The sequence below is a fragment of the Bos indicus x Bos taurus genome, chromosome 4 (assembly GCF_003369695.1).
Source record: "Bos indicus x Bos taurus breed Angus x Brahman F1 hybrid chromosome 4, Bos_hybrid_MaternalHap_v2.0, whole genome shotgun sequence".
Taxonomy (NCBI): Eukaryota; Metazoa; Chordata; class Mammalia; order Artiodactyla; family Bovidae; genus Bos; species Bos indicus x Bos taurus.
In genome coordinates, this window is record NC_040079.1 from 42,655,174 (window position 1) to 42,683,040 (window position 27,867).

The 27,867-nt window shown below is 59.6% G+C and overlaps 1 protein-coding gene across 15 annotated transcripts in view; it reads right to left on the reverse strand.

The window, feature by feature from the left end:
- The window catches only part of CAMK2B (calcium/calmodulin dependent protein kinase II beta), a 92,315-nt gene that overhangs the window by 14,252 nt on the left and 50,196 nt on the right, over positions 1 to 27,867 (reverse strand). For 8 of the 15 annotated variants that reach the window (XM_027539238.1, XM_027539235.1, XM_027539236.1 and 5 more), the window contains exons 3-13: positions 27,085 to 27,144; positions 21,314 to 21,368; positions 17,103 to 17,168; positions 11,737 to 11,809; positions 8,415 to 8,517; positions 8,240 to 8,323; positions 7,453 to 7,547; positions 7,167 to 7,289; positions 6,602 to 6,685; positions 5,773 to 5,815; positions 4,779 to 4,853 (exon numbers count right to left, since the gene is read on the reverse strand). In XM_027539238.1, coding sequence (XP_027395039.1) covers positions 4,779 to 4,853; positions 5,773 to 5,815; positions 6,602 to 6,685; positions 7,167 to 7,289; positions 7,453 to 7,547; positions 8,240 to 8,323; positions 8,415 to 8,517; positions 11,737 to 11,809; positions 17,103 to 17,168; positions 21,314 to 21,368; positions 27,085 to 27,144 — 861 coding nt within the window. Of the gene's footprint in view, positions 1 to 4,778; positions 4,854 to 5,772; positions 5,816 to 6,601; positions 6,686 to 7,166; positions 7,290 to 7,452; positions 7,548 to 8,239; positions 8,324 to 8,414; positions 8,518 to 11,736; positions 11,847 to 17,102; positions 17,169 to 21,313; positions 21,369 to 27,084; positions 27,145 to 27,867 lie in introns of all 15 variants that reach the window. The other 7 variants (XM_027539240.1, XM_027539241.1, XM_027539239.1 and 4 more) reach the window with 2 other exon arrangements.

Below are 27,867 nucleotides of genomic sequence, written 5' to 3' on the forward strand. Positions count from 1 at the left end.
CAGGGCCACCCTGCGGGCGGCCTGGCAAGGGCTGCCTGAAGACCCTTGTCCCCAGGACAGGGGCTTCCCCCAGCCCTCCCCCATGACCTTGGAGGACAACAAGACTTCTCCTCCCACCTGAGACCACAGCTTCCAGGTGGGCAGCATGTGGGATCCCCCAAAAGGAGGGCAGGGCACTGCCCTTGCCCCAGATGAGAATACAGGACAGGGCAACAGGTTGGGGTGGTGGGCACCTCCCGGTGATTCTCCATGTTCTCAGGCAGGGATAAGTGGGCTCTAGCTGGCCATCCACATAAGGAGGGACTTGTCCCAAGCCCAGGTGCCTGCCTGCTCTCAGCCCCCCAGACCCCCTCCCTCGGCAGACAACACTCAGAGCTCTGCCCCCATGGCCAGGCCCCAGGCCATGCCTCTCGGTTCAGAGCACGCACACACGGGGCAGCCTCGCTCTCCCTCCTAGCCCCCCCGGCAGCCCCGGCTTTGGCCCACTTCTTGGCCTTGCTCTGGCGGCACTGACAGGGCCAACATGGGCCTCTGTGCCCATCCACCAAGGACCTTGAGCTCTGAGTCAGGCAACAAGAGGACATGCCTGGGGGAGGGTCCGAAAGGCCACCTGCACCCCAGGGTCCCACCACCTCTCAGATGCACGGCAGACAGCCCATCTCACCCCAACCTTCCACCCCATCGAAGAGGTCAGCATGGCCCACTCGGCGACTCTGCCTCTCTGTGCACCGGCTTGAGAGGTGTGACCTGCCACACCCCTACAGGCCCTCAGCCTCCAGCGCCTGTCCCCTCCACAGCAGTTAGTTTTAATTACAGAACTTAAAAAAAAGAAGAAGAAGAAGTCAGCTTACCTTATGGAAAAGGAAAGGTGAGGAGAGGAAGAGAGGGAATGAGGAAGGAAGGAAGAGAGAGAAAACAAGATTTGTGGAGGTTCAGGCAGGGAGCGCAAGTCTGCAGCCCGGGATTCAGCGGCTCCTGCCTCGCCCGCCCTGCCCACGCTCACGCCAAGCGGTGCCCCAGGACGGCCGGTGCAGGTTAGAGAAGCAGCCCAGGTCAGACGCCAGGGGCAGGGTCCCTTGCCCCGGAAAAAGGTGGCACAGCCCCCACGGCCGGCTCTGAAAGCTCTGGCTAACCAGCCCTGAAGTGGGGGCTGCCTGCTTAGAGGGACCGGGGAGCCCCAGCAGGTCTGTGGGGGGCACTTTGCTGCTGGGGACATCCTCGGAGACTACTGACTCTGGACGGCACATCAGAAAGACAGGCACTCAGACCCAGAGGGATGCAGCAGTTATCAAAATGGGCCCGCTCCCCACCAATAACATCTGCATCACATAGCCTGGGCCAGCCCCAGACCTCCTGGGTGGCCTCAGTTTAATTGTTCATTTGCTCTGAGGGATCCTGATGCTGTTTCAGTTTGAGAACCACTGATCAAGGTCCCCAGTAGGGTGGCCAGGCCAGTCCCCAGCTGCTGGGCCCCCTCCTGCTAATGACCTTTTCCTGTCTAGGTGGCCATCGCCGCCCTCTGGGCTTTGTATGGGGACACCAATGACTGTCCCCAGCCAGAGGGCCCTGTGGGGTCATCGGAGAACCGCTACACTGGGCGCAGCTTTAGTCCCCAGGCTTCCTCCCCAATAGTCCCCCAATACCCTTGATTTCCTCCTAGGATTCACAGGGCAAAGTTTAATGAAAAGCCGGACTCCTGGCCCCACCTCTTATCTGGCGGGCCTCACCCCATGAGAAGCACCACAGGATCCCAGGGAGTGAAGGGACCCCAGGCCTTTTCTTGTCCCCCCAGCCTGGCCGCTCTGCAGAGAGCGGCCGCTCTCTCGCTTGGTGAGGCTGGTCTCAGGACCACACCCTGATGCCAGGGCAGCCCTGCCCTGCAGACCTCTGGGGCCACGTCCCGCTTCCACTGAGGGGATGCTGGAAAACCTCCCCTGGTGGCAGCCACATCTGCCTCCCTGTAACTCAGCACAGAGGAATCGCCCAGCCCGTCAGATGTGGGAACTCCTGAGCCTCCAGGGCCAACAGCCTGACTCCTGAGCAGCAGGCCACCCCTGCTGACCTCACCTCTCTGCTCCCTTCCCCACCTCCAGTGCGCAGGGAGGGCACCACCGCTCCTGAAGTGGGAGTCATGCTGTGGTGACAGAGCCCAGGGACCCTGTCTGTGCTGGCCAACCAGCTGGCTGGACAGGTGTGGAGGAAAGTGGTGTCCACCCCAACTTGAAGGCACTTGTCGTGAGAGCTGAGCAGGTGAGCAAACTGACCCCCAGCCCCCAACTTAAGTTGGGCAGTCTGGGGAGAGTCACCTCCCAGTGCCACGCAGCAGTGATCAGCGGTGCTCCCAGCCAGCTCTTCAAAACCAGCGCAGGCCAGTGCCAGGCTGAGAAGTCCAGCCGGGGCCAGCTCAGGGCCCTGGTGGAGGTGGAGTCAGCTGTGCCTTGGGCTTCCCCTTGGGCAGGAAAGGGGGCCCATGGGTCAGAGCCTGGGTGGAGGCAGATGGAGACCCTGGGACAGCCCTGGGTCTTAGGAGGGTCCCCTTCAGTCCCTGATTCTGTCAGAACCCACATTCCAGACCATGCTATTCAAGACAGTACCAGTTCCGTTCCCTAAAAGCCATCCTTCTGGGGACACAGACCACACCACGGCCCAGGCTCTAGGAAGCCTGCAGCAGACACCTGTTCTTTGAACTGACTCCCACATGCTCCTCCCTGGGAATCCCCAGACCTCAGTGTCTGGACACACAGCTGCCCCCATCCTGACCACAGCTCCTGTCTGCCACATTTCCTAGAAATTCACATCTCTGGCTGAGATTAACCAGGATCCCGTTGACTCCCATCTACACTAACGGTTGAAGGCATAGAGAGTTTCTTCGTGTCTTCTCAAGTCAAATTCATTACTATGCGGCAGGAACTGAGGTGAACCAACTAGGCACCCTCGACCCCCGGGGAGACAAGCAGAGCCCTCTGCCCTACCCCGCCCCGGGTCCTCAGGGCCACGCCGTCACTGAACCCCAGCAGTTTGGCTGAGTCTCCTCTCAGTGAAGGCCAAGTGGGACCAACCAGGATGCTTTGATGAACTGCAAGAGATCTATAGACACCCAGTCTTCTGCTGGCCGAGCGCTCTATGTCACCCCAGAGGCCATCATCCACAGAGAAGCAAGTCCCTGGGACTGAGCCCCCTCACCCGCCATGTCTGCTGGGTCCAGCACATTGGCTGAGGTGGGCTACCCTAGCGGGGGTGTGAGGGCTCAGCCCACAGGGCCCAGCCGTGACCTCATCCCCTAGCTCGTCACTCACGGACAGCCATGCTGGGCTCCGTCCACATGCATGGACTACCCCAGGACACTGCGGCCCTGGGCACCCAGGGCGGAGCCGCACATGCTCGCGGCCTCATGCACCGACGCCCCACATCCACTTGCAGGCAGCGGGCAGTGCAGGCGGGAGCCCCGGGCAGAGAGCGGCTCAGAGGCGCCTGCCTCGCTCACCGCCCTCGGTCTTCACCAGGAGCCCCTAGTCTCACCGTTCCCTACCCCTCTGCCCCTCCCTCCCCCCAGGCACTCCAGAAAGGCCCAGAAAATGAAGCTGACTCAGGATAGCCCCCAAAAGGCTGTCCTGCTGGACCTGTCCACTGGGCTCACAGCAGGAGCGTGGACCCTCCTACCCAGGATGATCCTGCCCTGAGCACCCCAGGAGGCAGCATTTGGGGTCCTCTGGATGGGCAGGCTGGCCTGCACATCCTGCAGGGTCAGAGGGAAAGAGCCAGGCCAGACATGTAGGGAAGAAAGGGCCTAGGCCTGGGAGCGGCTGGGCGTCTGCCCTGTCCCCACAGACACTTGAGGCAGCAGCAGGAAAAGAGGGCTTCTTCTAGCCACACAACCCCATCTGGGGAGCACCTGGCTGGCCCTCAGCTGCAGCTCCGCCCCCCTAAGCTCGTGCCACCCTCAGCTTGGGTTAGGGCCGTGGGCCCCCGGAGGTCTTGGGGTCTAGCCTCATGGGGTCTAGCCTCATGGGGTCTGGCCAAGGTCACAGTCAGGTGACTCCCTGGGGGGTCTGCCCTTCACAGGCAGGGGCAGCAGATGGGCGGACTCTGCCTCTCCCCTCATGGGCTGGGGACGAAGTGAGGTGCCTCATAGAAGGAAACCAAGAGGAGGCCTTCAGTCATTCTCTGGGAGGCCGAGGGCCACGTCTTGGGGCTCACAGGGCAGACATACGTGTTTGAGACTAAGTACGGACCACTGGCCTCATACAGAGTATGAGTGACCAGGAGTACAGTGTACGTCCCTGAGGGCAGGTAGGGGCCAAGTCCGGGGTGGATGGGGTGGCGAGTGGGCTCTCGTAGGGCAGGGTCTCTGCCCATGCCCTTCTCCCCAGGGTTCCCATTTGGGATTCAAACCCCCTCAGCAGCAGCCCCAGAAAAGAGGTTTCCTGTCTTTCTAAATAGGCTCTTGATGGACAAGTAGGGAGTGAGCCTCAGAGAGCAAAGGGCTCGGACCAGAAGTGGAGTGGGGGTCTCCCGACCCCCAGACTCAGGAATCGGGACCGGGGAATTTAGTCAAATGCACGCAAGGTGACACAGCTCGGGGGTCACCTCGGTTGGCCCCTCCTATAACAGGCAAGGCTGCTGGGACATGGGTGCTGGGTCCCTGCCCAGGGTGGGGGCTCTGTGAGCGTGTCCACGGCGGGAGCAGGGGCTCCCGGGGCCTTTGGGGTGGCTCTCAAGGCCCTGCTGGCGGCTGCGTGCAGCGAGGGGAGCTGCATGCCGACAGGCGGGACGTCTACCTTGTTCCACCAGCCCCATGGTGGCGCCGGAGGCCGCGGTGGACATTGTGGCCGGAGCGGTGGTCTGTCTGCCCACTGTTAGCACCGGGTTAGAGACGAGGGGAGGGGCGGACACAGACGAGGGGTGGGCGAGGTGAGGGAAGAGAAGAGACAAAGGAAGCAGAAGAAGATTAGAGTCAAAGTTTAGGTGATGGATGGTTCCAGAACCCCTTTCACAGGAGCGTGAAAACAAGATGGAGACCGATTGACATTGGGAAAAGCATTTGCCTCCTTTCTCCTTGGAAAACCCCAGCGGGGTCTTCCGGGTGCCCGGCCGGGCGTGCGACAGGACACGTCCTATTAGTATTGGTGTGACAGCATGCCCCCCGGCCCGGCAGCACAGTATCACAGCAAGGTAACAGGATGGGGCGGTGCTGATGCAGACGGACAACGAGGACGACCACAGACGCTCCCGCGCCGGCATCGCGGGCGACAGACAAGCCACAGGAGAGCGAGGGCGCGGCAGCCCCGCCCGGGGGACGCTGTCCCCGCTAGGCCTGCCCTGTCCCGAGGCCTCAGGGCCGCCGATAGACCCTCCGAGCGGCCGCACGCCCCAAGCCCTGCCCACCCTTCGTGCCCAAGTGGGCGGCTGCCAACCAGCGTGTCCGGAGCCTCCCCTCGCCTCCCCTCTCCCAACACAGAACGGGTGCTCAGAGGATTCAGGACAACAACGAGGCCACAGAGTGCTGACCAACGCCTGGACAGACACACGGAACTGCGGCCCACCGGCAGGCAGCTCAGACACAGACCCAACACGCAGGGACGGGCCCTCGTGGGGCCCGGCCAGAGCCCAGGCCTCCTCTGAGGCCCAAGGGTCTCAGAGGGAGGAAGGCCGGGCCGGGCCGGCAGCAGAGGACGGGACTGTGGGGGCGAAGACAGGGCAGGCGGCTGGTGGCGGGTCACTCCCCAGGCTTCCCGCCGCAGGCCTGCTGCTCCTGGAGATGGCTGTTCTCACCTGAGAAATTCCGTGTGGCCAGCATGGTGGTGAGGATCGCACCCTGGAGAGAGACATACGGCTGAGGCCAGGTGGAGACCCCCCACCCCAACCCCCAGACCTGGGGTCAAGGGCTCTTAGAGAGGCAAGAGTTCTACACGCCCACCAGCTGCACCCAGACAAGTCATCTCATGCAGAATTAACAGTGACCTGTCCTGGGCCCTAAACTATCCACCAAACCAAGCTTCTAAAGTGCTTCAAGACCCCTGGGGGCACTGAGGCTGGGGGTCTGCCTCTCCCCACAGCCCTTCCTCTCCCTGAGATGTGCGTGCATAGCAGCCAGGGGCCTGGTCAGGCCTGAACACTCGCCCTCAGCACAGAGCAGCCTGTAGGCAGGACGGGCCTGGTGCCCAATGGCCTCCTTGCCCAGGGTCCCCTCCCTCCTGCCCCTCTGAGCAGCAGAGCTTGGCTGCTCTCCTGACCAGAAGTGCCCCGGGTCAGAAGCTTCTCAGCTCACTCCCACCCAGACAGCATGACCGGCCACAGGGCATGCCTCCCAGCCCCCTGCCACAAGGGAACCCTAGGAACACCTCGTGGGCAGCATGGGAGACTGAGGAGGGGCCAGCCGATATCTGGGCACCTTGGGTGTCATTGCCATGGAAGGGACCAAGTCTACCTGGCACACCTGGGATAACACCAACCAGCAGCCCGTCCTGGGTGGCTAGGACCCCTGCCAGGCCTGCTGGGACCCCTCTAGCGACCCCCAGTGCGGGGCCCTCGGCGCCTCCAGGTAGGTGAGCACGTGAGCATGGCAGGGCACCCTGGCCATACACTGGGGTCAGTGTCTCACCTTGAGCTTCCTCCGAGCGTTGAATTTTTTCAGGCACTCCACGGTCTCCTGCCTGTGCATCATGGAGGCCACAGTGGAGCGTTGCTGCGGGAGGGAACGAGGGAGGGCATTACTGCAAGGAGCCTTGGGGGCATCAGCTTTGTCCCCAAGGGGGGCTCAAAAGAGGGGAGGTCAGAGAGAGGCTCAGGGTAGCAGCACCTCTGGGGCTCTTGTGCCAAGAGCTACCAGCTACTCACATCAGCCGGAGGCCACCTGTCCCCACTGCCTGCCTAATCTCCTAGTCCGTCACCTCCTATGGCCGTCCACTCCACCTGTCCCCATCACCACCTGGCCCTCACCCTCCTTTGCCGCTTCATCCCCTCACACGCTAGATGGCGCCTCTTCTTCTCATGGAGCTCCTGTCCTCCCAGGGACTGAGGCCTTTAAGTCACCAGCACGTCCCAAGCCACATAGCATGTCCCGTGCTCCCATAGCCCTCAGGAGACCACAGGACCAACCCACTGGATTCGAGGAGAGGGCCCAAGGTTAACATGCTAGGGGGTGGTCCGGGGCTGGTGCAACTTACGCAGACCCATGGGTGCTTCAGTGCCTCATGTGCCGTGATGCGCTTGGCGGGGTTGATGGTCAACATCTGGTTAATGAGGTTTTTGGCTTCGGGAGTGACCGTGTCCCACTCAGGGGACGGGAACTAGAAAAGAAAACCAGGCACAGGGGAGCCTGAAGCCCCCTCCCCAGACAGGAGACAGAATTCTCCAAAGGGCCTCAACTGAAAACAGGGGTGTCACCCCACACCCTGCCTCTGCCAGCCTGCCTCCCCCAGATGGGGAGGGATGGGGGGTCCTGGCACTCACATCGTAGGCCCCGGCCTTGATCTGCTGGTACAGCTTGTGCTGGTCCTCGTCCCAGAAGGGTGGGTAGCCCACGAGCAGGATGTACAGGATCACCCCTGGGGAGAGCCAAGAGCCCGGGGCCTCATGCTGCTGCCCTCACTGCCCACGCCCAGCAGCCCAGCGGCCCTGCGGAGCCCACCAGCGCAGCCACACACCAGTCACATGCTGCTACGGGGTGTCTGGCGTGTGATCCCAGGATGCGAATCAGATGCCCAGCCCTGGTACTTAACAGCTACAGGACCCTCAGCTAGTTTCTCAGCATTGGCTAGGGTGGGGGTCACTGCCCAAAGCCAGCAAGTCCCATGAGGACACTGAGGTCCTCAAGCACCCCCTCCTCTCCATCCCCACAGCCAGCGTCAATCAGTGTCCCTCTTTGGAGACCCTCATGTTTGCAGAATGGCATAAACAGCTCCTCTGCCCCCCGACCCTACTTCACAGGGGAGGCCCCCTCCACTGCACTGACTACGGGGGAGACGCCCCTGGCAAGGAGGCAACCCTGCCAGGGTGGTCCACACAGCCCCCGCCCCTCCAGTATCCATCCCCCATCCAGGCACTTGCTGCCCCTTCTCCAGACTGCTCTGCCGAGCGCAGGGCAGGCAATGGGGTGGTGGGCTTCTCGGCAACAGCCAGGGTTGTGTTAGTAATTCTGGTCTGGGTGGGGAGGGTGCTCCCAGCTGGGGGCAGCCAGGTGTGGGTCTGGTGCAGTGCTTGTGGGTGCAGCCCATCTCGCCCAGCACACCAGCCTCACCGCATGCCCAGATGTCCACCGGCTTGCCGTACGCCTCCTTGCGCAGGACCTCTGGAGACAGGTAGCCCGGCGTGCCAGCGAACCCTAGCATGACGGGAAAGGGTGGTGTGAAGGACCACAGGGCGGCCAACACCCCCGCCCTGTTCCCTGGCCAGCCGGCCGGCCAGGTACTCACCAAACCACGCCTGCTGGTCCCCCTGCACCTCGATGGCCAGGCCGAAGTCCGCCAGCTTCACCGCAGCCCCTTTGCACTTGCTGGCCAGGAGCAGGTTCTCGGGCTGTGGGGAAGGTGAGCAGCCCGAGGGTGTGGGGTTTACACCCAGGGGTGTCACCAGAGAGAGGGGGACAGAATACCCCTTGGCAGACAGGGGTACACAGGCCCCCTGACCACATGGGTGTCCCCCCAGCATAGCTGACACCTTTGGCTTGAGCACACCCCAGAGCCTGCACCCCACAGTCTCTGTCCCCCACTCACCAGGGGCAGGGACGTAAGCCCTAAAGCTGAGGGAAGCTGGTTCTCAAAGTGCAAGCTTGTGAACTCGGGGTGCTGGGACCAAAACAGCACCCCTGGAGGCCCCAGCAGGCCGTGCAGGACCCAGACCCCTGCTGTAGGCGGGGTTCCCTCCGCCCACCAAGGCTGGCTGCACAGTGAGAGCGGCTGCTGGAAGGTTCAGGCACTTGCTGCAGGATGGAGACTCTCAAAGGGCAAGGAGAAACAACCAAGGGCCCCCGCGGCCTGAGCAGTGTAGGACATCCAAGTCCCACCAGCCCTGGGCTGGCTGCTCACAGGAGGGGAGGGTCCCGTGCCGACCTCCCAGCCTCGGGGAGCAGCGCCCTTGCTCATGCAGGAAGAAACGGTATTCATCCCTGTCCCACTGGGGTGCCAAGGAGGCTGCTGCCCGGTTACCAGGAACACTTGGCCCTGAAGGCCCGAGGAGTTCCCTGCACACTGCGTCCTGCATGCTAGGCTCCTTCATTCCAGCCTGTCCCACCGGCCTCGACACCTCCCAGAGGGCAGCACTCAGAGCTCAAAGCCGCTGGACTTCCTCATCCCTGGCTGCCCGGGGCTCTCCCGGCCCTGAGCCCCCTCACCAGGCCACCCTCCCGACAGGAAGGTCTGCTGACACCATGCTGCCCACCTTAGTGCCACCAAGAAAGACAAATGCCGCCAAATGAACTGAGTTAACCCTGCTTGGACACAGGGGTGTGAGGACAAATCGTGTGGCATAGATGAAGCATGCCAGCCCACGAGGCAGAAACCAGAGCTTCTCCAGGCCCCACACAGCTGGTGGTTGAGGCTCTGTCACTCCAGGTGACACGTGCTGGGGATACCGTCTGCCCAGCACGGCCGGGAGGCCCCTGAACACCTTGATTTTGCCAGTGTGAGTGGGGCAGGGGGACCCCTACCTCCCCACAAGCCCCACACCAAGAAGTCTGAAATACACAGAACATTGCAAATCAACTATACTTCAAATTTTAAAAAATTGTTTTTTTAAAAAAAGAAGTCTGAAATACTGCAGCTGGGGGCTTGACCCAGCTTCTACCAATCAGATTCCCCCAACCCCAAGGAAATAAACCAGCATTCTTTGGCTTCCCAGGTGGCGCTAGTGGTAAAGAACCCGCCTACCAGTGAAGGAGATATAAGAGATGTGGGTTCAATCCCTGGGTCGGGAAGATCCCCTGGAGGACAAAATGGCAACCCACTCCAGTATTCTTGCCTGCAGAATCCCATGGACAGGGGAGCCTGGTGGGCCACAGTCCACGGGGTCACACAGAGTTGGACACAACTGAAGTGACTTAGAATGCCTCTCTGGGAAGAAGGAGCTAAGGGAACCTGGTCCCTGGGAAGAGCTGGGTAACAAGGCTCCTCCCTGGGAGGAGAGGGAGGGGACCCAGCTGGGTTGCACAGGGATGTTCCCACCCCCGGGCTCCACCCTGGCTCCCTCATACGCACCAAGATGGCACTAAGCCCTTCTGCTCTCTCCACCCTCCACATCTTGGCTGAGAGGAAACCCCACCACAGTACTGCTTCTGGAGGTCTATCTCAGCCAAGATGACAGAGGCCTCTCTAGAGGAGGAGGGACAGCCTGCTCCCCCGACACCTGGTGGGAGAGGAGACCAACTGGTCCTAACTCCTTTTTCTTTTTCTCAGCAAGGATTCTGTGTGCCCTGAGGCCACACCTGGGCTGGGGAGAGCACCCATCTGCACTTCGGAGCTTCGGGCTCCAGGTCTGTTATGCATCATGAGGTCCAGGATGAAGGAGGGATGCGTGTCCTCTTCCCTGCAGCCCCTCCTCCCAGAGACCCCTGAGTGAGGCCCATGCAGACAAGACACAGAGACAGATGGGCACCCACAGGACAGGCAGTCAAGTGGGGGGAGCCTGGGCAGACCCATGAGAGGACAGGGGACCACACACCACATGCAGCCTGGGAGCGAGGACACATGAGGGCACAGGGAGGGTCCCAGGCCTGTTCCTGGTGGGACATCCCCTCAAGACCAGCTCCACAGCATCAGCTCTCACACACACACACACACACACACACACCTCTGGGTAGCCCTAGAAAGGTGACTCCATTCAGCCCTAGCACCCACGAGAAGGGTGGTCTCAAACACCACCAGCAGGGATGCAGGCCCAGGGGTCCCCCCACCCCCTGCAAAACCAACAAGAGAAGAAACTGACCCAAACTCAGACCTGGAGAAAGCTGAAGTCAAAGAAAGGAGGAGAGATTGAGAGGAGGAGGAAGGGGGAGGCGGAAGGGCAGGAAGGAGGAAGGGGGCGGGAGAAGGCTGCAGCTCCTCCTGAGGGCCCCTCCCACCACACAGAGGCCTGTGGGTGACAACCCTTGTTTTAAACGATTTGCACTTGGCCCAGAGCTGAGCCAAGGGCCACAGAGATGAGTAGAAAGGACTGGAAGTTTGAAGAGACCAAACTGGCCCCTCACCTCCTGCTCCCAAGGCATCAGCCCCACCTGCGGGTACATTCTCTGTGTCCCTCCTGCCAGGTCCGAATCTCAACTGGAGCCCAGAAAGCGAGACCCCGCGTGGACATGTGCCACTAGGCTGATTCTTGACAACTGTCCCCTCTCAGCCCTGAAGCCTAGAGGCATTGGGAGGGATGTGTACAGACACATGCATGCACACACACACACACATGCACACACACACAGTCTCACACACATGCACAAATGCACATGCATATGTACACATGCTCACACATACACACATGTCCATGTGTGCGCACAGACCCACATTCTCACAAGCATGCACCTTCAAACACAAACACATGCACACACATGTGCCAATGCACATGCACACACATGCACACATATTCTCATAGGCACACACCTTCACACAAAAATACACGGGAACACACATATGCAAACATCTCCCCCACACACGTGTCTTCTGGTGCACTGCCCTACCCCCGAGCCTCCCCTTAAACACGACATGCAGTTACAGACGACAGACACCTGGCACAGAGCGGGGGGGGACTCACCTTGAGGTCCCTGTGGACGACCCCCATTTGGTGGCAGTGGAGAACCGCCTCCAGGATCTGCTGGATGCAGTGACTGCAGCAAACAGCGGGCGCATTAGTGCGGATGGCCCCTGAGGAGTGGGCGGGGTGCAGGAGAAGGGTGCTGTGTGGGAGTGGTGGGATCTCCAGCCCAGTGGGGGCCCGGGGGAAGCAGGGAATCACGGTGCTGCCTGCCTGGGAGACGAGACGCTGGCTAGCAGGGGGCCTCTGGGGCTCCCTCTTCACCCTCAAAGGTCAACACAAGGCATGCCCTCCCCTCTAACCAGGCCCACAGAGGAAAGATGCCTGACCTCAATGCACTCCACCCCAAGCTCAGGCTGGCCATGCCTGGCCCTGAGCTGGGTGCCCTTGCGGAGGGAGGCCAGGGCTGAATCTACACTCTGCAAGGCAGCTGGAGACCCAGACAATGGGAGGGGAGGGTAGAGGTGAAAGGGCAAGGGAGAGAGGGCAGGCCAGTGCCACAGTGCGGGAGTGATGCCCTAGGCACCAGTGCCCTTCTCTGTTCTGAGGCTGTGCTAACGCTCCAGTCACCAGCACACATGTGTGAGAATGGGTGTCATTTCATTAAAATAAACTTCACGTCCACGCTGGCTGCTGGCTGCCGTGCTAGACAGCTCAGCTCCATAGCAGCACTGGGGTCTCTGGGGGCAGCCTGGCACTATCCAGGGCCCCGAGGGGCTTCCTTCCAGATAAGGGAGAAGTCCCAAGCCTCCTGGGGCATCACTGGTTGGAGAGAAAGGCCCAGGCTCTCCCCAGGCACCTCCCACACCTGGGCTTCAGCAATGGCCCTAGACATCAGACCCAGGTGCCTCCAGACCTAGATGCCCCCAGCCCTGGTGACCTGCACCTGCCTCCTCTAGGTGGTTGGGAAGTATCCAGCTGCCCCCAGCGCCAGGCACAGACCCCTGGAATTCCACAGCGCCCCTGGAGCATTACCAGCCACCAGAGACAGGCATGCCACAGGCTGCCATAGCCCATCCCTGGGGTCTTGGCCCCAGCCCCTCTGGTGGGGGCGAGGGAGGCACAGGCGGGACTGCTCCTGCCGCGGCTAGACCGGGGAGGTGACTGAAGGTCAGCTGGAGGGATGGACTTTGTTTTCCTAACAGCAAACTCAGAGAAGGGACGAGAAACCAGGAGAAGGGACAAGAAACCGGCCCATGTTCTCAAACAGCTCTGACCACAGAGCAGGTGGTCTCCACCTGCTAGAAAAGTAACCTGAGTGTCCACCCTGAGGAAACCTAGACCTCAGAGTCCTAGTGATGATGGATTTCCTGAGGTTTATGGGATCAGAAGGAGCTAGGCCCAAACCTGTGGGTAACAGTTCCCCAGCAGCCCCTCCCCTTAGATGCCTCTAAGGGCTGGAAACCCCACCCCCGCCCCAAGCCCTTGAGCTCTCCTGTCCCACCTGCTCCCAGGGCCTCCCTCCCTGCTTCTGTCCCTCCCACCATGCTCTCATCTGCCAGCCTTGGTCTTTTGTGGTTCTCACCCTCATCCCTGTATCCCCAGCTCCATATCCAGCCACTACCAGCCCTCCTGAGACTGTAGACATGGGCTCAGCCCCTCCAGGCTGCCCCATCAGGGGCCTCTTTCGTCGTGGGCAGAACTCAGCCTTGAGGTCTGGGGAGCTCCTCTGGGGTCAGGACAAGCCACTGGGTGGAGGCAGAGGCCACAGGAAGCCCCAGCACTTGCAGTTGAGGCCACTGAGCCAGGGCCCCGGGGCATGGGGCACTGGCTTTCCCAGTTCCTGGGAATCTGAGCCCTGAGGAGCCATGCTGGGACATCACTGCATCCTCCTGGAGCTCAGCCCTGAGTCTCTGGACCACCTGCTCACTGCAGCATCCCACCCCACCCAGGGGTTCAGGGACCCTCAGGTCGACCAGCCCCTGCCTGTGTTGCTGTGGCCAGACCCTGGTTCTGCCCCTGGGGGTTGTTCACCTGAGCTGTGTTCCCTGCCAGCCATGTGGAACCCCAAGCCTTCCTCCACACCATCAGCAGTCCTCACAGCCACAGGCTGGAGTCCCCTGGGCCACTGGCCACTCCCTGAAAGCCCTGGAATGACCTGGCTCCAACCTCAGGCCTGCTGAGACCCCTGCAAGTCTTGATGTTAGCTTTGGGTCAATCCCACCTTCTTTCTTCACCCTCATGACCTTGCCTCCGCTCTCAACCTCAGGACACTCTCTAGACCTCCCTCTATGTGGAGTGAGCTCGGGGCTCCCACGTCATCCCCACTGCAGTCACGTGGCGGCCCTGCACTCTGGGCACTGGACTGTGGCCTCCGTGACCGCAGAGGCATGTTAGTTCTCTCCTCTCATTGTGTCCTCGGCCTTGCAGGAAGGTTTCTTGGACCCGGGAGGCACCTGCTGCAGCACCAACTGATACATCAGCTCAGATGTGGGTGGGCAGTGCCCTCTGTCCTCCTCCACATCCCCTCCTGAGGATTCAGGGCTCCAAACTCGTGCCAGGATGGGGTGACTACACCTGCTGAGCCAGCACCAGTCTGCATCTCTCCCCGGACATCCTGGGACTCAGCCCGGCTGCTGAAATCAAGCCCTACAGTTCTGACACAGCCCTGTCCACCCATCCTGCAAGCCCCACCCCAGAGAAAACTGTGCGGGTATGCCCCTTCTCAGAGCCAATGTGGCAGCCCTGGCCTGTCTCCCAAGTCTTTTCTTCACAGCATCTCTGGGACCATCGGGCAAGTGGCCTCCACAGCCAGCAGGTAGATGGGACTTTCATGTGCCTGGAGAGCACCCCATTCCGGGCAGCCCACCCTCCAGGGACCCCTGGAGACAGCTCCTGGCGCCCTTCTCAGCCTGCTCCCACCCTGGTCTCCAGTCTGAGACCAGGGCCTTGGGGAACATGAGACTGACTGGCCCGTCACAAGGTCCCTTCTGCCTTGCATTCACATTATACCATCATCCTCATGAGGACTCCTTTCAAATGGAACAGTTTAGAAAGTCACTTTGTGGTCAGAATTGCTCCCCAGTGTCATTCCAGATGCTGGCCGGTCCTGGACATTATTCTCCTGGTTCCAGGCTCTGCTGTTACCTGGGATATAATCCTTCCCCTCCCTTCCTCTTCCTCCTTATCCCTCTCCTTCTGTCCTCCCGCTCCTCCTCCAGGATCAGCCAGCATTCTCACACACACACCCCAAGCACCTCTCATGAACCATACTGTTTTCAGGGTTTTTTAAAAATGGATTTGAACTTTGCTTTCCCAGGTTTGAAAAAAAGACCCCTCATTTTCCCCACAAACTCCAAAATAAAGATTCCACTTTCTCTTCAAAGGACTCTCCAGCCTTCTTGGTCAGAAAAGCATTCCGAAAAGCTACTCCTGCCTTGCGTCCTCTTCCTCTAGAGATGTGACTCTTCAGGAATTCATCAGATGCTCAGCTCTGAGCAGCATGGCCCCAGACAGGGCCCTGGAAGGGGGTGGGTGTGCTAGATGGGGGCCAGACTGCATCGTGGTTAGGGAGGTGCCCACCACCCTGGCCAGGTGTCTAGGGCTCCAGTTTCAACACAGCCCAGATCCCTTTCAGAGGAGGTCCCCAAGGGAAACACCCTCCCAGAGTGGGAGAAAGCCTTTACCCCCGCTTTCTGCCAGAGCTCCTAGTGATGCCCATTGGTGACCACCCACATGGGTATCCACATCACTCTCTCAGACCCTCCTGCCTATAAGCTAAGCACCAACACAAAGGTCAAACACACAGTTCCAGGGGCCAGGATTCCCAGCAAAAACCACAGCCAGACATACGGGTTTAATGCGTGGGGCTGGCTGGGAGAGATCCCCAAGAGCGGCTGCCTCTCACCCTCTTCCTCATAGTCTGGCTACCAGCAAGGTGGAGCCAAGGAAACTGAGCATTTGTTGGTGGCGGGGGACCCAAACTCCAGAGAAGCCTCCACAACAGAGGCCCAGGGAGGAAGATCCAGATCCCTGCCACCCTGGACGGGCGGGAGGGAGCCAGAGAATTGGAGGGGTGGGGTGGGGCGGAAGCGGGGGCACTGGAGTATATGAGGCCAGGAGGTGAGAGTGAGCAAGGGTGGAGATCCAAGGACAAGGTGTTGGGGGGCTGGGGGACGTGGAGTGCGGGGGTAGAGGTGGGCACGGGGGCCTCCCAGCCAAAAGCAAGGCTCCGCTGTGGGTCACATTCCCTCTCCAGCGAGACCGTCCCCAACAGAGTGCAGGAAGGTGCCAGGCCCCAGGCCGTGCTCCGTGGTGGGCACTGAGGACAAAGGAGCCCTGGTAGGATGCTCCAGGAGGGGGAAAAGAGAACAGCTAAGGTAAGCCCTCCCGCACCCCCAAGGCAACCGGGGGGCACCGGAGGCAGAACCGGAAGGCAGCCCTCCTTGTCTGGGTTCTGCCCCAAGCCATTCCCAGGCTATCATGAAAAGTGAACGCCCTTCTTCAAGGAGCCTCAGGAAAGCAGCCAGTGCCCATGTACCCTCGGGAGCCAGAGCCCCGACTGGCCACTCCACCCCACGACAGACCCCAACACCCCACCCAACACCCGCCAGGCCCCTGGCCTCATGCTGCCCAGGTAGGGGCCTGGGTGACACCAGAACCACTCCCACCCTCTCAAGGGGACTCAGGCTGTCACTGACAGGCAAGGTCGTCTGGGGGTGCACAAGCCAGTCACAAATAGCTACTTGTTAAAATAATATTGATTAGAAAGGCAATACATATTCATTAAAGCCCCAGCAGCCTCGCTGCAGACAGCATGTCTGAAAACGTCAGTCCCCTTCAACTCCCCCGTGAGGGCTGATAAAGTCCCTTCACCTCCCACCTCAGGCCCTGGCTTCCTGCTCACTGCCCCTCAGGGAGCCCAGGAAGGAGGGCCAGTGGGCACCTTTCCCACCAGCCCAGGCCCCCATGGCCTTCCCTTTCTGCCTCCAAGGTAACCTTGGGAGGATATCACAGAAAGGGGTTCCTGGCCTGTCTTGGGCAAAAGCATTTGGAAACTGTGAGTCTCCACAGGGAAGGCCTTGGTCAGACATCCTAGAGGGGCAAGAGGAGGCCCACCACCACTCTCCGTCCGCTCTCCCACCACCAGCCACCCCAAGGAGAGCCCCTCTGTGGGTCAGTTCCCACCCTGGCGCAGGCTTGGGCCCTCTCTGACTTGGGACACGCGAGCTGCTGGCCCCCACCCTGACCCTAGAACCTCCCCAGAGGGCTCCGAGCAGGGCTTTCGCCCAGCTGACCATCTCCCTGGACCATGTCAGGGACAAAGAGCACGAGAGAAGATGGGGGCCAGAGGAGGAGCAAGGCTTAGGGAGGGAGAGCCAGGCAGGAGAAGACGGGGAGGAAGCATGTGAGGGCTTTACACCCACCTGGCGTCCGCCTCACTGTAGTACTCTCTCGCCACAATGTCCTCAAAGAGCTCCCCACCAGTGACCCTGTGAGAAGAGCAGAGAGGGCCCCTCCATCACCATCACCACCCTCACCCCCACCACCATCACCTCCACCCCGTGCTCATCATCACCACCACCATCTATCTCCACTGCCCTCACCTCCACATCCCCAGCACCACCAGCACCTCCATCTCCAGATTTACTCAGGACTGACATTCCCCTCTCCATGACACTGGTCTCTTAAGCTCAGAAAACCGAGCCTCAATGATCTCAGTGACTTTCTCAGAGTGGGCAGCCCAGCAGGAGTCTGTTCTAGGCCTCTGCACTGTTACCCAGGCTTTGTGACTAATTCCAGGCCTGAGGAAAACTGGCTGACCCTCCTCGAACCCCCCAAGGCCAGCGATGCGGCCCCCGAACAGGGCGGAGGGGCCAGAAGAGACAGTGGGTGTCGGTCACGCCTCGTGACCCGGTGGGTGAGGTCACGAGGCGTTCAAAGTCCCATCTCCAGAAAGAGAGTAGGACCTCCATCCACACACTCTCTTGCCGGTTGTCCCCTGCCCAGGAAGCAGCCTTCAGGTCCAAAGGTCAGGATGGACCCCCCTGCCCAGGGCAGAAACCATTGCCTGGAGAGCCTCAGGGAACCGAGCAGGGATCCCAGCCACTCAGGATCCCCTGGCTGAGAATGTGGGTGTGGACAGCAAGGCGAAAAGCAGTGGCCAAGGTTGGATACACAGGGGAGCAGGAAAGCTCAATCCCTGGGTCTGTCCAAGCTCCTCATCCCACTTGGCCAGCTCCAAGTCCACCAGAAGGTCCATCTAGAGCTTTTCTACGCCTGCAAGGTCTAGAGTCTCCCTCCCGTGTCCTGTGGGGACACCAAGGGACACACCCTCTGCAAACACACCCTCCTTCCACACCGCCTCCAGCTGTGCTGGCCCCACATGTTGGGATCTCCCCACTTGCATCTCAGTTCCCACTCATTCTTGGGAGCTGGGGCTTGGGTTGGCCTTGTTTTATGCCCAGCACTCAGGGCCAGGCTGGTCCACGGTGACCACAGGTGTGGGCACTGCTGAATAGTGGCCCTGGCGTGGGCAGGCTGTCTCTTAGAGAAACACAAAACTGAGGATGCAGTGAGTGCTAGAATGCCCCTGCTGGAGGCTAGATGCTGGCCCTCAGATCCTGGGGCCAACTACCCCAGTAGTGAGGAATTTTTAGGGTTCCACTTTGCCATTGGAGGAGACTAAAGCTCAGACCCTGATGATGGAAAGATTGAAGGCAAAAGGAGAAGGGCAGAGGATGAGATGGTTAGGTAGCATCATCTACTCAACAGACATGTATTTGAGCAAACTCTGGGAGACAGTGGAGGACAGAGGAGGGTGGCGTGCTGCAGTTCATGGGTCGCAAAGAGTCGGACACGACTAAGTGACTGAACAACAACAAGGCTCAGAGCAGGTGACTGTCCAAGGAAGCAGAGCCTCATGTGTCTGTGTGTGCTTGTGTATCCATGTGTACATGTATGTGTGTGGAGCAGGAGGATGGAGTACTAGGTCCAGCCCAGAAGAAGAGGACTCGCTGTTTATTTTTCTGCACCCACAATTCACAGGTCAGGATCTGCAGGCCCCAAGTCCAAGCACAGGGCAGAGAGGAAAAGGCCACAGGTACTGACCAGGGCTGCAACAGGGGCATGGGGAGCCCCCCAGCCCAGTAGGTCCTGCTCTGAGCCAGGGACAAGACTTCTGGGTCCCCACATCCACAGGAGGCTCCAGCTGTGCTGACGAGCGTCAGGGGCCTTGTGGTCCAGGGTTGCAGGGCGGGGAGTTGGTTGGGGGGAGCGGGGGGCTACCGTCTCAAGCTGGCCAGGAAGGGCATGGTCTGGAAACCAGCATTCTCCCTTTCCTCAGATCCCAGCCACTCAGCATGGCCAATTCTGGGCTGCAGCCACAGCCTCCAGGGGAGCCCCTTCCTCTGTCCCCAGGCCTGATCTCCAAGACCACGTGACATTCTGAGGCATGGAGAGTGGGGAAATCTGTCAGTCCCCGAATCCACAGAGCCCCCCCAAGTCGCCTAGGTCCAGGGGTCTCCTGAAGGTGATGCCAACTCAGGCCAGACACTTCTCCCCAATTCTGGGGCCACAGAGTCCCAGAGGGTCCACAGTGTGGCACAGGAAGGCTGCGTGGGGCTGGGCGTGGGAGTGGCAGGGCCTGGCAGCATCTCTACGCTTCCACTCCTCCCCTCTCCCTCCACAGCCCCCTACTCTGTGCAGGCCCTCCTGCCCCTACCAAACAACTGCCTGAGGCCTAGCGGTGTCCTGGATGCCCCAAAGAGGCAGCTTCAACAGGCCTGAGGGCCACAGTGGTTTGTGGGGAGGATGTGCAAAGCCCAAGGCCTCCCTCCTCCCAACTGCTCCAAACATACCCACCAGTTTCCTCTCACCAGCCCCCCTCAGCCTTTCCCACACCTGCCTATTGCTTGAGCCTATTGCAGGAGAGTCAAGGCGCTCCCACACTCGTGCATGCGCTTGCATGGGTGTGCATACATGGACACACACGCGCACCTCCATACACATCATTCTCTCCCCTTCTTCTGCTCCTGAAGCCCACACACCCTCCTGTCTGCTACCAGGGGCCTGGACTTGGCCACCCTCCAGCCCGGGGCCTCTATATTTCCTGGAAAAAAGCTGGTGGAGCTTTTGGGTCTGGGGACCCACGGGGGTGACAGCAAAGGGTCCATGAAACAGAACCTTCAGGGCACCGCCCTGGCCCAGCACAGGCAGTTGTATCACAGGTCAGCCTGGTCACCTGGCTGGTGTCTCAAAGTGGTGTCTGGTGGGACACGGGGGACTGTGGGGGACAGTTCAAGCATCTCCTGACCAGAGGACCCCAAGTAGGCCAGAGGTTCATTCCTCGGGCCTCCACACCCCATGGCCCAGGCATCTGTCATTTGAGGGAGGAGGTCCCTTCAGGACACACCCTGTCCCCGTGGCCAGGGCCCCCGGGCTGGGCTTCCCAGAGGCCACACGGAGCCACCCCAAACTACGACTGCTGGCCACCGCAGGGTCCCGAGTCACGCTGACTCAGGACAGCTAAATAGAGCCCCGCTCAGCCGGAGCTGTCGGGGAGTGAGGTGATGAGATCACTGCTTCTAAATCCAGCAGGAAGTGAGAGGAGGCAGGGGCCCCAGACGCTTTCACTCAGCACGGCTCACACACACATGTGTGCACATATACACCCATGTACACACTGAACGAATCACACATCCACCATCTACACCCACCCCCACAAAGAACACATGCAAATGTGCACACACGTGCATGTATGATTTGTGAGAGTGGATATATATGCACACACACCCCCCACAGATCATACGCATGTACACACACATGCACATACACACCCACAAGCCACGTGCATGTGCACACATGCACCCGTGGACACGCACGCAAACAGGTACATTCCCCCACAAATCATCTGCACACTCACACTTTAGGCAATCATACACACACTCTTACATGCTGACGCCAACATACACCCATGCACACTTGTGTATGTTCACACCCCACATGTCCACACCAACACACACACATTCACACACAAATCACACATGTACATGTGTTCATACAATCACACACACATGCACACACTGAAACCCACTCATGCACATGCCCCCACAGATGCCTGCTCATCAACATATATGAATGCACACACACAATCACAAACACACAGGCAGTCTTATGCACCCAAGCATACACTCATGCCAGCCCGTGGGCCCCAGTGCAGCAGTGATGAGAACACCAAGGAAGGTAGCAGAAGACCGAGGGCCAGACCATTCCTCCGGGATCCTTCCCTCCCTCCTTCCCCTGCCTTGGCCTCCAGCACACCCTGTTCTGGGTAGTCGGGAAGGGGCCCAGCTGGGCAATCCCATCCCTGGGGGATTCCATACACCAGTGCAAAGCCAACAAACCAACGAGGCAAGCTGGTGGGTGAGGTGACCCAGGAGTCGGGGGGCTGTCTACCAACGAGGTAAGCTGGTGGGTGAGGTGACCCAGGAGTCGGGGGGCTGTCTACCAACAAGGTAAGCTGGTGGGTGAGGTGACCCAGGAGTCGGGGGGCTGTCTACCAGGGCTACGAGGGGCCCAGCCCAGGCCCAGCGCTGGGAGCGGACGAGAGCCCGTGTCCCTGGGCTCCGGCACTTACAGATCGAAGACCAGGTAGTGGAAACCTTCCTCGGAGATGCTGTCATGGAGGCGCACTGTGGGAACAGGAGAGGCCATGAGCAGGGGCAACAGCCCGGGGCCCACCCATGCTGCCCAGACACTCACAGGCCCACAGCCAGCAGCACAACCCTCCAAGGAGGGTGCACCACACCAAGGGCCTGTGGCTTCACACAGTTCAGGCTGGGGAGAGCCCAGGTGGGCACCGCAGGCAGAGTCTGAGGGGTAAGCCGTGGGCCCTTCAGGCCAACTGGCCCCAAGCCAGCATTCAACGGCCTCGAGGGTCTGGTCTTTCCTTTCTTTTCCTTTCCTTTGCAGGAGGGAGACCCAGTCCCCTCTCAGTCCCTGGCCAGGTCCCCTGCTCCCAAATGCAGCAGAGAGCCGCAGGAGGGGGCGGGGTGGGGACGAAGGCCCACACCTCCAGGACTGGAAAGGAGCCGCTCAGGGACTTCATGGGAGAGGAGGGCTGAGGGCTCCACTGCCAGCCCGTCAGGATAGGCTGAGGCGGCAGGGACCCCTGGTGGAGAACCACCTGCCCGGGGCCCAGTATAGCATCACTGCCGAAGAGTCAGACCCTGATTTCCCACTCCAGATCCTGCAGGGTCAGCAGGATGGTGCCACGGCCACGCACGCCCTCTCTGCTTTAGTTCGTTTCCCCCATCTCCTGAGCCTGGAACAAGGCCTGGCCAGAGCTGTGCTGGATAGGAGTGGACGAATGAATGAATGAGGCAATGAGTGAGGAAGATTTCAGCACAAAGAACACAACTCCAAGGCCTCCTTTTCCCTAAGCTGGAGATATGCCCGGCACTAAACGGCAGGTATTTCTAGGAAACTTTAGACGCTTCCCGGGGGTGATAGATCCTGCCTTCTGTATCAGAAACCTTCAGTGTGCCCATCAGTAACCACCCCAATCATCCTGAGAGGTTACAGATGCAGCAGCTGGTGCACAGAGAGGGCAGTGACTGGCTGAAGGCCACACAGTTCACACAACGCTGAGCAGCGGTGTGGACAGAGCTCCCGCTTGGGCCCTCTGCTCCCTGGGTCTCCCGGAAGTCTTGCTCTCCGCCACGATGGACGGGGCTGTGGGAGCTGGAAGAGTGAAGAGTAGGCTTATCCCAGGCCCCACAGGTCCCTTCCTCATGCCCTCAAGCTGCTCTGGTTTCTAGCTGGCTGTCGGCAGCCTTTCTTCTCCAGCTCTGGACTTCCTAAGGGCCCGCCAGCAGGGTCCTCACATCAGGAACCCCAATCTGGCTACAATGGCCCCAACCTCAGGCAAAGCCTGGCTCAGGGAGCAGGTCTCACTCACTCCCAGAAGGCAGGGCACCTGGTCACTAAGGATAAAGTGCATGGGTGGCTCCAGGGGGCACCTCCTCTCACACCCTGCTTCTCTCACCATCTCCCCTATCCACTGCTCGCTCTGGATCTCTCTGCTCAAGGGGCCGCTATCCAGCTTCATCTGATCCAGATCCCGGGGCCAACGCCTGGCACCCTCTCACTCCCACCCAGACCTCAACTCTACCAGGCGGGTCTGCACTTTCCTAACATACAACAGACCGCCGGCTCACTGCGCCCTCCTCCAGGACTCTCCTGCAAAATCACTGAGTGAAACTCTCCTCCCGCCAACTCCTTTCTGGTGGGGCCCAGCAGGGCAGCCCCTCTGAGCAGCCTCCCCTGCCCCCAGCCGCTTCCCCTGGAACTCCAAGCAGAGATGGGCCCAGGGTGGAAGGGGGAAGGGAGTGGAGGGGTCTGCCTCTACCACCCTGCCAGGCCTGCAGACAGCACCCCCAGGGGGACACTCCTAGGGGGACCCTTTTCTCTTCTCATGCCGGGGAATCCTCCTTCCCCAGGGGAGTCCAGGGGTCAATAAATCTGGGGTCCTGATGAACTTCCCCTCCTCCCCCGCTGTGGAGGCCACCCCTGCCCTCAGGCCCTGCCCCCTTGGAGCAGGTAAGAAGGGGCTGGCAGGACCCTCAGCCTGAAAGTCAAGGCCATGTGCACACACTCTCCCTTTTTTTCACTTAAACATTTTTAACATTTAAAAAATAGTTATGTACTACTTTAATGGTTTAGAAGAACACCCACCTAGCACAACAGACCTGTGATTTCACAGACGGGGCTAAGTAAAAGACGGAATTGTCACAGAATCTATTTAAGTAAAAACAGTAAGTAAATAACACTGCGGGTGACATACAGTGGCTGCAACTAGAGTCCAGGTAGTTCCTGAGAGTCCAGCCTGGGAGCAAGGGGCTGGGGGACACCAACAGCCACAAGGGGGTGTCAGGAGCCCCGGGACAAGCCTCCCACGGTGGGGCTTGCTCCTCCAGGGGCCACACGGACCTCCTGCCCCTCCCAAACTGCCCCTCGAACCCTTCCATGGACTGCAATACTGCAACAGGAGGAAGGACCCCAGGACCTATCATATGATCAGCTTTGGGAGGGAAGGGCTGTGGATGGCAGCATGGGTCCTGAGCTGTCAGAGACTGGAGACCTTTTACCCTCCACTCCTGCACTGGCCGCCTCATCTTGGCAGGAAGTCCTCCCAGGGCCATCGTACTCCCTGGTGCCCACCTGCCCAGCTCCTAGATGGACTATCCTGCAAGGGAGGGCAGTTCCAGCCCTGGAAACCAGGAGGTGGGAATTTGCCATCCATAAGCCAGGCCCAGGAGAGAGAGGGTCAGTGTGCAGAGGGGAGGCTGGAAGGAGGCTGAGGGCTGCCCTCCTCAGAGTCAAGGCTGATGGCTCCACTCACTCCTGATGGGGCCCATTTTAAAAGGCTGTAGATGGTTCTGCCTACCATGGGCTCTGCTTATTCTGTCACCCACAGCTCCAGGGGCAGGGAGGGAAGCTTGGGACACGCTCACCTGCTGAGTGGCAACCTCTCAGGGTGGCCACGGCCCACCACTGAGGTGAGAGTGGAGGAAGCCTTGCCCTTGGCTAAGTCTCCACTCCAGGCACCCACCAGCAATGGGAAATATGCACTGAATAGGAATTCCAGAGACCCCAGGTGGAGGGGGCCGACCTCACGGACAGTCGGGTACAACACGGACATGTGTGTGGAGGGCACAACCCACAGTGAGGCCTTGGAGCTCATGTCCATCCTGGATACCCTGGCCTGCTTCCTGGGGACCCACATGCTGCAGTGGGGCTGCCCAGTCCCCACAGTGTACCCACACAGGACACTATGCCAAGGCAGCCCTCACCTGTCTCCTCTGCCCAGGTACCTGCTTGTCTCTGCACAGGAACTAAAGCCCCAAGAGTGGTGCGGCTCTGCCTGTGGGCTGCTCCCTGGGGGCCTGATTCTGGGTACCCGCTCCTGATCAAACAGCCCAGCCAGCAGCCAGGAGACACCGTGTGCTACCGTGTTGGCTATGAGGGGCATTCACATCCTCTGATGAGCCTCCTTTAAGAGGAGAGCTGGGCTCCTTCAAACAAACAGAATAAGGCAAGGCGGCGGCATCACCGCTTCCTGACCAAACCATCAGAAGGCATGGTGCTTCCTCCAGAAGTTAAACACAGAAGCACCACATGGTCTAGCCGTTCCACTGCGAGGTTTACCCTCAAAGGACTGAAAGCAGAGATCCAGAAAGAGACTTGTACACCCATGTTCATGGCATCGTTACTCACAATAGCCAACAGGCAGGAAAAGGCCGTGTCCACTGACGGATGAGTGGATAAGCACAAGAAAAAGGCCGAGTGTCCACTGACGGATGAGTGGATAAGCACAATGTGAGACACAGACACAGCGCATATTATTCAGCTTTAAAAGGAAGGGAACTCTGACACCTACTACAACAAGGATGAGGCCTGAGGACGTTAGGCTGAGTAAAATAAACCGGTCCCTGAAAGACAAACACGGTAGGGTCCCATTGATGAGGCTCCTAGGGTGTCGAATTCATAGACAGAAAGCAGAATGGTGGGTGGCAGGGCCTGGCGGTGCGGGTGGGGGCCAGTGTTAACAGATGCAGAGTTTCCACTGGCGATGATGAAAAAAGTTTTGAGTACAGATAAGGGCGATGGTTACATAACATGTGAATGTACGTAACGCCACAGAACTGTACACTTAACACTAGTTAAACTGATAAATATTGTTCTGTATATTTTGACACAATTGGGAGGCACTCTCTTGCTTGTTCTCCTTCCCTCACCATCTCTCTGTCTCCGTCTTTATCTCTGTCTTTTTCTTTCTTTCTCCGTCTCTCTATGTGTCTCTCTCTGTTTCCCTCTGGCTCTGGCTCTGCTTCTCTGTCCTTTTCTTTCTGTGTGTCTCTCTCACTTTCTGTCACCCTCTCTGTCTCTGTCTGTCTGTCTCTGGAGCCCTGAGCATGGCTGGCTCAGAGCCAGGCCACCTGCCCAGCTGCCCCAGACCCCCGGACTCAAGAGAATCCTACCCTGCTGTTGCTGTCTTAAACGTCATAGTAAGTATTGAACAAAAACATTGATCCCGTAAAATGTGTGGCAGCCTCAATCACTCAGCTGAACTGCTCTTGAATCCACAGAAATGGAGAAAATCAGTGCCTGTTGGTTGAGTTTTGGGGTGATTTGTTGTTAAGCCTGGACCACTGACACACTTGTGAAACACTCCCAGTCCACGAACAAGAAGACTGGGGCTCTGAGCAGTTCAGTGATTGCTACAGCTTCTCTGGGGGGGAGGCGGGACCTGAATCCAGGTTTCTGAGCTCCAAACCTCTGAACACTGCCTCGGAAACGAGGGCCTTCACAGCTTATGCCCTGCTTCCCAGGGGAGCCCTCTCAGCTCTTCCCAGGGTCCCTCCCTGTGGCCGAGGCCCTGGTCTGGGAGTGGCATGGACACGGCTGCTCAGCACAGCCTGGCACCCCTTGAAATAGAGTCCTGGGAACCATCCCGGTGCCTGAGTCAAACATGGGTGAGAGGGCCCAGGAATCCACCCTGACAAGTTCCCTGGGTGCCTCTGAGGCCACAGGCCCACCGTCCCCTCTGTGTCTCCTGGCTACCTCCCAGTGTGGGCAAGGTCTGGGTCCTGGGCTCCTCAGAAGTCCCTATAGGGATGAGAAGTGAAGAAGGACAGGCAGCTGTGCTGTGGGGTCAAGGGGCCCCTCACAGCTGAGGCGGGTGGGCAGAAGCTGACAGGCCCCAGGAAACCTGCACCGACTTCCGGGGTCTGGGGTCCCAGCAGCTCCTGTGACCATGTCTAGGCTGAGTCTGTACTTAGTCTGGAGGTTGCAGAAAGAAGGGACCTAACGCAGGCAGGGCAGCACATTCCCTGAGGCCAACATGCGGGTTCCGGGAACTCCGCGGGCCCCCAGGGCAGCTGATCCCCACCCCAGACAGCAGTTCCAAGAGCCCTGGGCTTGGGGAGAGCAGAGGTCCTCCAGAATCAGACCTCGGTCCTCAGACCTCAGACCTCAGAGCTCAGGCTGGGGCTGGGCTGGCTGTGGTCTTTGGTTTCCAAACTTTTTTCCCTGTAATCAGGCCATCACATTGCTTTTCTGAAGCGTCAGAATGTTAGGCTCCTGTGTGTTATCACCAGGATCTTGGCACAGAGTTACAGAGTGATGGGCAGGGACACATCCAGGAGGAACCCGGCCTTGAGGGGGCTGCCCCAAAGTCTGTGCAGGAATCCCTCTGGGTCAAAAGGAAGAGATGTTTCCAGGGGCCTGAGGGTGGGAAACCTCAATGGGGAAGGAAAGGGACGCCTTTAGGGTCCTCCTGCTGTCTGTAATGGTAGAGCTGGGACCCCCCCCTCCCCACCTCCCACCCCACCGTGGGCCGCTCACCAATGTTGGAATGCTTCAGGAGACGGCAGATTCGAGCCTCTCTCTCCAGCTTCTGGTGATCTGGGGAGAGAAAGGGACACAGCATCACCTTGTGACCCTGCAGCCAGTGGCACCCTGGAGCCCCTCGACAGCATGCTGGACGGGCGGCCAACGAGACTCACGGCTGGGGCACGTGGCCAACACTTCCTGAGATGTCTACACGGCTGACCACCACCTGCTCAGGGGACACGTCAGGTTGTGCCCCCTCCCCACGCCCGGACCCCCAGCTGGCAGCGCTGGCACTGGAATAGGCTGCCCAGGGCCTGGAGCGAGAGGCCCGGGGGAGGCATGGTTGGTGCTCACTCGGGGCCAAAAGTTTCCCCCACGTGGTGCAGAAAGAGAAAATGCCGGCTGTCAGCAACAGAACTGACAGCACCAATTTAATCCTTTCCTTATCTGTCCTAATTCTGTTCTCTGTGGAGCTTTCTGCTGAGGCCTAGTTTGTTCATCAGAGGCAGCCGTGGGCTGGCAGAGCAGCGCTGTCGGCCGACTGGGGGCGTCTGACCAGTGTGCGGGGTCAGTCTGGGGCCAGGCCTTCCTCTGGAGGGACATGTGTGGAAGGATGTGTGACCTGGCAAATCCGCCCCCCACCCCACGCACAAACCTACAAAACACAGGCCTGGGTTTTGACGGGTCCTGGTGTCGATGCCAGGTCAGCAGGAAGAAGGGTCAAGGCCTCAGAGGACCTTCCACAGGATCTAACTTTTTACACAGGCAAGATGAGGCTCCCTAAAATTATGTTTT